Below are 9,352 nucleotides of genomic sequence, written 5' to 3'. Positions count from 1 at the left end.
TGCTTCATGGCTATGTGTGTATGGAAAGCATACTTTACCTCATTAAAGCTTTGTTTCGTCTGGTTAAGTAGCTTCTTTTAGCCTTAGTTGTTGCATCTTCCCTCTTTTAGACACACCTAAATATTTCATTTTCTCATGATTGTGTTTTTGAAACCCAAGAATGCCCAAGAATATTTAAAACAAAGATAAGCCCTTATGAGCCGGGGGCTGGGGGAAGGTGTTCCTACTTTCAGTTTAATTGCATTATGAGTCCATATGGCTGTATTGGGTAATATCATGTTTTTAATTTCTAGTCATGTGCAGCGATAATCACATGCTGTTCATTTGCTAAGCATATTTACAGTAAGTGTGATACTTTAATGGGTGAGAGAGATAGTGAGACAAAATGCTAACTCTGAAACTAAATTAATGCCTAAATGCATGTTAATCTAAATATATCATTTATGAATAAATTCATAGCAAATGGCATGTTTATTAGCAGAGTCATTCAGGTGAATTGTGGTATAATGAGGTTCAGGGTAGGTTTGCCAAGAATGAATACAAAAGATTTCAACTTTGCATGGAGGGGACTGTGCAGTTCTTATACTGGACATTAGGGGGTGCTAAGAGACAGGGGGGGCAAATGGAAACCAATGAGAAAAACATACTAGAAAGGAAGTGAGCGAGGCTATTAATGTGAATAACAACAATGAAAGTAGTTATGAACTACTGAAAGAAGCATCAATCACCAATGATACTTTTCAGACATAACCCTGTTATGAATCCCTCCACTTTATTTATCATCCACTGGTCACAATGTTACCATACAAAACCAACTTCCAACATGGAACGTGGAATGTGATTATTTTTAATATGCACACACACACATTCAATAACAAAATTAAATACAACTGTCTTATAAAACAAACAGAGAAAATGAAAACAGACACATTAGGTGATATTAAGACATGCAGTGACAAATATAAAAAATAGACATTTGTTTTCTTTTTCTGTACAAACATACATAGACACATATAAATATATAGAAGTAAAAAAGAGTGTATTTTTAAAATACAAAGGTCAAATTGTACAGTTACATTCCATAATAACAAAACAGGAGACATAGCACGATATTCAAGTGAGTTTGCCTTTTTCCACAGACACTGTACAATATTGTACACTGTAAAAGCAGAAATTAGATCACACAACTGTTGGTTTCTCCCTGTGGAGTCTGTTCACGCTGCTGTAAACATTACAAATGAAGAAAGGGTAGAGTTTTTGTTGGTGGATTTCCATTTGAAATCACTCATTCAAGCAACTTTCGGGGAGATTGTAGTGACAACTGAGCAATCTGTTCTTGGAGCGCTCGCTTTGATGCCTTCAAGTTATCTCGATCACAACTTCAATGCTTCAGTGTATTTTACTTTTCTCTGTGAGTCTCTCAGCACTGAGCGGCAAAAGGGATATTTGGTAAAATAAACAAGACAAACATTACAGTGAACAAGAAACAGTCATCATGTAGTTTATATATGTTGGCACAAAGAACAAGCATTTGCCCGATTGTGGTAAAATGCCAACCCCCCGCCATCACATAGTTGTACCCTTGCTCTTTTTCCTCCCTAATTCTGTCTGACGTCCTGCAGCAGTTTGTTGATTTCATGGACCAGCTCGCTAGTGTCCATGCCAGCCTCGTGGCGGCTCTCGCTGTGCTTGCCACCCTGGTGGCCCTGATGGAACACTCCATCAAAATCATCTTCCTCATAATTCTCTGGGATTTCCTCCATAGCTGGCAGCCATTTGAGGTGTGGCGCTTGTCCATTAGTAGAGGTGGAAGTGGACATGGAGGTTGAGGACGAAGAAGTGGAGGAAACATGGTTGGTCCCCACAGATCCACTTCCTGGATTTAGATAGTGGGTATTGGCTGCCCATGCAGCCACACCTGGGGGGTAAACAGGACCTTTTCCACCTGGCAACAACCCTCTTCGGTTGTCCTGAGGAACAGCGTTGTTACTGTGATTTCCAGCAGTATTGCCACCACGTCCACTTCCTCTCTCAGTGGTTGATGAGGATGAGGGTGGGCTTGTTTCAGTGCACTCAGCGTATGAGTCCATATTTGGGGGGAGAAGCCTCTGGAACACAGAGTTCATCTCTGTGAGGAGGGAGCCAGCCCCTCCTCCAGCACCACACGCATCATTTCCTCCTCCAGCAACGACTCCCCCAGCCTCTTCATTCCCAGACTCCTTGCCAAAAGTGGAAAAGCTCTTGCGGCGCTCCGAGTCAACCGAGGATTGGTCATCATCAAGTTGGGGCTGCTGGGTGGACTCCTCCCCAGGGATGTACATATTGTTGCGGTAGTCAGAGGAGGAAGCAGGCGAAGACAGGGGGGGCATCCAGCACTGGTCAGAGTGACCCAGGACGCGACATTCATCCGTGCACAGTCTCATAGCTAAAACATGAAGAATACCGAAAGAGTCAGGAGCATGTCCAGTAACAAAAACCATATAAGACAAAAACAGGGAATGACTGCAACAAAAACAACTCAAATCAGATGGTCAAAACTCCGCAGAATGTTTGTTGTGGTAGAAAAATGTCGATATACCAGAAAAACACAAGCAATAAACTCAAGATTGCAGCAGGGTAGTGTTATTTGAAGAAATACACAGTTCATAGGATGTAATGGGTCATTTTTTTGTGATTTTTGCAAGGAAATAAAGGCAGGGATATAGCTGTATCTAATAAGCTATGCATTTTGCTGTTAGAATACTATGCAGTACTATTTAACATCTCAGTGCTTCAGTGTTTTATTAAAATTAAAATCACAACTCAGCCCGGTATTTTTTTTTTCTCCTGATCTTTTCATATTCCTGCATGCAGGACCAGATTGGTGGTATTTAAAGCTTACAGCAAGAATATCTGGGTAATGCCAGGTATGAAAACAATCACGAGAGCTAGATAAATAAATAAGCAACTGCCAGATCCCACCCAAATGGCATCACTGGCAGATGTTAATGTAATATTTGGCTGTTCTGCCAAGCATGTCCACGTCTCCCGATTATGCGTCTGAGGCAGGGATTTGCTTGTTTAGTTCTTTTTATCATATCTAGCATGAATAGCCACATTTGCCCATCTAAATAGAAAAATCTAAACAAATTAAATCTATTGAAGAGAAACAGGGATAATCCTCCCTCTTGGCCCATTATCTCCTTTCCCCTCCCCTTTTTTCATATTAACATAAAAGATAGGGGAAAGAAAGGGGAGGAAGGAGGGCTGCAACACCTCCAAGTCTTCTTAAAGGGAGAAAAAAGAGATACAGAAAGCCTTTATCCTCCTCAATAAAGATAGAAAATATATTAACAAGTACAGAAGAGACAGAAAGATGCAGAGGAGCTCTCGGGCATACAGGAGAGTGAGAGAGGGACCGTCAGTAAGAGAGAGAGAGACAGAGAGAGAGAAAAAGAAAGAGAGAGAGAGAGAAAAAGAATAACATCGTTCTAAAAGCAATTACTATGAATTCTCCTCAGTTCAGACATGAAAGCGCACCACTGTCACTCACAGTGGGGGAAAAAAAACAGAAAGAAAAGCAGAAGAAGGGAGGGAAAAAAACAGCACCCTGAGACGCATACCGATGAGTGACAGGCGACTCATCTCCGCTCCAGGGAGGATTTTACAGACACGACTCTATCTTAGGGGCAGATAACGCACATACACAACCACACACACACAACCAGACACACTGTAACCTCTCTCAATGTGATAACGAGTGTGGAAATGAGGGCTGTGTGGAAGAATGCGGCTGAGTACAATGGGGATTGTGTTGGCAACAGGGTGAATGGAGTAGCTGTATAGGCAGGTGTACAGACAAATTACTGGCTTTGGTCTGATGCTGTCCATGGTGCTGAAATTTGTCAGACAGGTACATTAGGGTGCAGGGTATGGTCTGGAGTAGGACATGGGCCACTTCTAGTCACTTCTACTTCATTTTACATCATTATGAGTGTCTGCAAAAAAAACAACTAAATTTCTAACAGATCAGGAGTGGGAACCTTATGTTCGTCATTTCAACGAACTCATAACGAATCAAACCTTGGAAATATTCAAAGTATCACTGCAACTTTTGCAAGACAAGACTAAGCTGAGGTGTGATCATGCCTGGAAGGTGAAGTGATAGCTAAGTGTGAGGTGCTGCTGAAGATGGTGTTAGGTATGTGACTCAGCTGAGTGAAGCCAACTTGGCAAGTCATGTTGAGGAAGGTGCAAAAAAGACGAAAGCAAAAAAGTTGTGATGCAGTAGGCAGACACTGCAGGCTGAGGAAGACTGCTGGCAAAGGTGGGTTACGTCACTTAAAAGCTCACCTGGGTGGAGTCGGTGGTGCATTTCAAGATGTATCAGTTCAGAAAAGCCTTCCCCCAGCAGCAGTCTGTCCACGGGGGATTCCCGCCCCATGTCACAATCACTGTCTCCTGCCTCGCTGTCCCCACGGCCACTGTCCTTCAGGCTGAACTTGTCCATGTCTTGTAATGCATACCTGGACAAACCATTTAGAAAAGATTACAAACACATCCAAAAAACAAAGATGCAGCTGCCTGCAGGCTGAGAGAATCAATGTGTTGTTATAGAAAAGACTAATGACAAATAAATCCATCATATAAAACTTTCTGCTGCTTCTGAAATCTGTCAAATCCTCTAGACAAGACTTGGCCCATAAATCGTACATGCAGGTAGATCTCATCAATAAATCAATCATTGCAGCCACTAGGGACATCAATAAATCTATCATCTAGTGATCGTAAGGGGACTATTATGATGAAAGCAGAGATAGATGCACACATTATAACCTGAGTCCAAGTTTTCTAAGAAGCAAAGTACCAGGAAAACTGACATTCAGACAAATGAGTTGCATACTTTTGAACTGAATGACACTGGTGTGATAACAACTGGAATATGAGAAAATACATTTACACACCATCAAACCATGATCTACACAGAACTGACCAACTGATAAGCAAAACTTCACAACAGGTTGTTGGAACATGTAATACACAATGAAACACAAGTGGTTAAAAAAGTAAACAAAATATAATCTTTTAGGGGAGGCAGGTGTAGAGGGGTGGGGTGGGATGGGGAGGTTGGGGGGCTGAGGGATGGGGGTAAATTACCTGTAGCTGCGGGAGTATTTGTTGCCACGGAAACTGGGTCTGGGCTGGTACTGGCCCTGATGGAGCATGGACAGAAGCTGTGAGACTTGCTACATCCAAAAATAACAAAATAAACAAAATAAAACAAACAAAAAAACAGAAAGGGGGGGGGGGGTGAATAACAGATGGGAAATTGAGGAGGTAAAAAAAGAGAGAGACAACACAGAAGACAAAATAATGGATGAGTAAACACAAAATGGATGATGGAGAGGCTGCTGAAAATGGATGAGACAAAATGGATGACATTAAAAAAAAAGGGTGGGGTGTGAGTCTAGATAAATATGGAGACATATGACTGCGGGGGTGAGTCATGGTTATGATGGAGGTAACGTTGACAGGGTGTAAACAAGGTAAAGACAAAGACACATCTATAATCATCAACAGTTTTAATGAGAGTCAGTTTGAACTACAGGGCAGCGTTGATTAAGTCACTGTCACATATTGAGATGAGTTAATTTGCTCAAACGGAGACAACTGTTTGAAGAAGATGAGGCTAGTGTGTGTGTGTGTGTGAGGGTGTGTGTGTGTGTGTGTGTGTGTGACTGAGTGAGTGAGTGAGTGAAAGAGAGAGAAAGAGAGAGTGAAAGATAAATTGAGAGAGGAGATAGAGCGGTTGGAAAAGAAGCTGAGGAACCATATTTGAAATTTCAAAGAGTAATTTACTTGTGTGCGTGTGTGTGTGTGTGTGTGTGTGTGTGTGTGTGTGTGTGTGTGTGTGAGTGAGAGAGAGAGAGAGAGAGAGAGAGAGAGAAAGAGAGTGAGAGAGGGAGTGTGTTTTCCTACCTCCACTGGTGGAGTTGCATGAGCCAGTTCCAGGGCAAAGCTCTCTGGAATGTGATTGGATGAGATGGTAACTAGGCTGTTCAGTGACTGGTGGCTGTGATGGTTTTGCCGACTCCCCATCTGGGCTCGGTCCATGGGGGGCGTGTCCGAAGGTGAGCGGTGGTGAGCTCTGATTGGCAAGGTGCCATTCACTGTGGGTACCAGGGTGATATCACCTTTATGGATCTGGCGTGAGGGCTTCTTGGGATGGTGCTGGTGGGTTGATTCAGCCACCCGGCAGTTGTAGGAGTGCCTGGTGTCCTTCTTTTCACGGTTACAGCGAGCAGCAAACACAACCATGATAACCAGCAGCACGGCACAGATAGCCCCCAGGGAGATGATGATAATCAGGGATACGTCGAGGGAAGACTCCCCTTGGTCCATCACCTGGACGTGGTTCTCCATGTTCTCATACAGGGTGATTTTTAGAACTGCCTTAGCACTGAGGCTTTCACTTCCCTGATCTCGGACAACAACCGTCAGCTCAGCGTGCTCATGGGGGAAGTTCTCCAGGCTGGCATTGGCATGGATCTCACACGTTCTTGGGTCAATAAGGAAGAAACCCTCCTCATTGCCGCTGACAATGGAGCAGATCAGCTCAGCATTGACTCCTGTGTCACGATCAGTAGCCCTCACCGTGGTTACCAAGTGTCCAGCATTGGTGAACTTTGATGCAGGGACATCAGCAGTGAAGTTCCACAACTGGGGGACCACGATGACTGGAGGGTTGTCATTCTCATCCAGGATGTTCAGAATAACTGTAGCGTTGCTCAGAAGTGGCGGTTTTCCTGCATCTTTGGCTTGCACAACAAAGGAGATCCGACTAACATCCTCACGATCAAATGTACGCAGTGCATAGATGGCGCCATTGGAGGGGTCAATGGTGACGTAGGTGGAGATGGAGCTCCCGTGAACAGAGTTCTCTAAGATGGAGTAGCTCACTTGTCCATTGGCATCCAGGTCGGGGTCAGTGGCCATAATGGAGGTCAGATAGGCTCCAGGAGCATTGTTCTCTGATTTAAAGATCTCATATCTGCCCTTCTCAAAACGTGGTGGATTGTCATTTTCATCAGTTACATGCACAGTGAAATGCTTGACAGTAGAGAGACTGGGAGTCCCCCGGTCCTCTGCCACCACTGTCAGACTAAACTCTGACCTCTTCTCCCTGTCCAGAGACACATTGGTGAGAATCATATAATTGTTCTCATAAGTCTTTTGCAGTTTGAAATAGCCTTGACCATGAAGTTTGCACTCTACTTCTCCATTCAACCCAGAGTCCAAGTCCTCCACCCTTACCAAAGCTACAAATGTGTCCAAAGGAGAAGCTTCAGATATGTAAGCAGCATCCCCATTACCCTGTGAGGACATGAGATTGATGCTTATGTCAGGTTTGTTGTCGTTTACATCTACTACTTTGACCAGGATCTTGCAGTGAGCAGGCATTGAGTTTGGACCCATGTCCTGTGCTTGCACATCTATGTCGTAAGAATTAACGGCCTCATAGTCCACACGCCTGATGAGGGTCAGGTGACCGCTGTCAGGGTTAATTTTGAACGTCTCCATAATTTTGGGAGACACGTGACTGCTGAAGGAGTAGACTATTTTGGCGTTAGTGCCGTCATCCGCATCAGTGGCGTTCAAGTCAATGAGCAAAGTGCCAACAGGTGAATTTTCTGGAAGATTTATGACATATGAGGACTTGTCAAAAACTGGACTGTTATCATTTGAGTCCGTAATACTGATTTTGAGGAGGGTCGAACCTGTTCTCGGGGGAACGCCCCTGTCAGAGGCTGTGTATTGAAGTTCATAACCGGAGCGCGTCTCCCGGTCCAGCTCCCTGAGCACCACCAGCTCTGCATATTTAGCCCCGTCAGTCCTGGATTGTATGTCAAGCTTGAAGAAGTTGTTGGGCTCTAAGGCATAAGTGTACAGTGAGTTCTCCCCGACGTCCGGGTCCGTGGCGCTGTCCAGGGGAATGCGCGCTCCCACGGCCGCGCTCTCTGAGATCTCGATGGGGATGACGGCGCGGGCGAACTGGGGTGCGTTGTCGTTGATGTCCAACACTTCCACGTCGACGTGAAACAGCTGCAGGTGCTCCGTGGGGAGTGTCAACACGTCGAACTGAATAGAGCAGTTAAGATTCTTTTCGCAGAGTTTCTCACGATCAATTTTGGTCCTGATGCTGATTTCTCCATCCTGCTCGCGCACCGTGAGGAACGACGAACTCCCTCTTGGCATAGCTTTGAAGCGAAGCGACACAGAGCTCGGAAGTTTAGCCAGTACATCCGCGACATCTTCTTTCAAACGGGCGATAACCGTGCCAACCTTCTGCTCCTCATAAATCTGATATTTCAGTGTCTTACCGGTAACGTGTTGTATAGCCAGCAGCAAAACAGCCAGAACTTTCCACATTCTTGCTGAACAGAGTGCCTTCATTTTTCCTGGCTTCATTTTTGTGGAACACCAACACAGATCCAAAAACAGCTCCAAATGCACTGCAGGGAAATTCTAGTTTTAACTTACTGAATGCTGCGCTTCCTCAATCAGCAGCTGCATTGCTTTCTCGGTGGAGCGAGGAGAAAAAGAAACACTCGATTGTTAAATACAAGCTCGCTGAAGTTGCACTAACGTCCACAAAAGCATCCAGATTTGTTTTTGTCTGTCCTCCCTTTTCATACAGAGCTGTTGCGCGCATCCAGTGTGCGGGAGAACCAGCTGAGTGCCACTGAAATCTGTGCGCCCTTCTATCTCCCTCTCTTTCTCTCTCTTCTCCCTGCGTCTGGTCTGTGCGCCGTGCGCTCTCTTTTCGCTCTCTCTCTCTCTCTCCGTTTGAGGTGCCTCTGTACACAGACTTGCCCAAAATAACCCGCCTCAAACCAAGTAGTTGTACATCAACCCCGACCCCCTTTTTTTACATCCCAGCAAAGACAAACGCTTTTAAAAAAAAACTGGTTGGTGACCACTCCAAATCCAGAAGAGAGGAGAAGGAGGCGCAAGAGGGGAGGGAAAAAAAAAAGAAAGTGTGGGGGTAAAAAACCCCGCCCTGTGGGGGTTGACTTTCGCCACTTTTTAGAGTAACAACCTGGCCCCTAGAATGGACAAGGGAGAAAATAAACTAGGGTAGAAAACATTCATTCAAAGTGCGTTCCCTGCCGTTTTTCCTTGCTATAAAACCACAGGAAGGTTTACGAGTTTCTCGCTTCGGGTCTGTTCTCGCCAGACAGCATGGAGACACAAAGAGTCTAAATTCCCGTTAGACAAGACAAAGATGTACCGTTAGTCTTCTCAGTCATCAGCGTTGTCACCCACAACCTTTAAATCCGTGATAGACACACTTCTCATATACAACCGATCC

General features: G+C 44.7%; 1 protein-coding gene across 2 annotated transcripts; it reads right to left on the bottom strand.

The window, feature by feature from the left end:
• Positions 1–1,142: 1,142 nt before the first annotated feature.
• Positions 1,143–8,888, bottom strand: pcdh18a (protocadherin 18a). Of its 2 annotated transcripts, none has more exons than XM_026304076.1 (4): positions 5,959–8,888; positions 5,137–5,225; positions 4,333–4,505; positions 1,143–2,425 (listed from the first exon to the last, which is right to left on the bottom strand). In XM_026304076.1, the coding sequence occupies exons 1-4, from the start codon at positions 8,446–8,448 to the stop codon at positions 1,599–1,601; spliced, it is 3,579 nt and encodes a 1,192-aa protein (XP_026159861.1). In that variant the 5' UTR covers positions 8,449–8,888; the 3' UTR covers positions 1,143–1,598. The 2 variants fall into 2 exon arrangements, with proteins under 2 accessions (XP_026159861.1, XP_026159862.1); XM_026304077.1 differs by having other exon boundaries at positions 5,137–5,192.
• Between the last annotated feature and the right edge of the window lie 464 nt (positions 8,889–9,352).

Source organism: Mastacembelus armatus, chromosome 1 (genome assembly GCF_900324485.2).
Source record: "Mastacembelus armatus chromosome 1, fMasArm1.2, whole genome shotgun sequence".
Taxonomy (NCBI): Eukaryota; Metazoa; Chordata; class Actinopteri; order Synbranchiformes; family Mastacembelidae; genus Mastacembelus; species Mastacembelus armatus.
Note: the sequence above shows the minus strand (reverse complement) of the source record. Positions and strands in the feature narration are given on the sequence as shown.

Bases quoted from the DNA above. Each gene is read 5' to 3' on its own strand.
- pcdh18a (XM_026304076.1), bottom strand. From the start codon at position 8,448: ATGAAGCCAGGAAAAATGAAGGCACTCTGTTCAGCAAGAATGTGGAAA. The intron at 4,506-5,136 runs GTAATTTACCCC...TGGTTTGTCCAG, and splicing joins AAATACTCCCGCAGCTACAG to GTATGCATTACAAGACATGG. The intron at 2,426-4,332 runs GTGAGCTTTTAA...TTCATGTTTTAG, and splicing joins GCACCACCGACTCCACCCAG to CTATGAGACTGTGCACGGAT.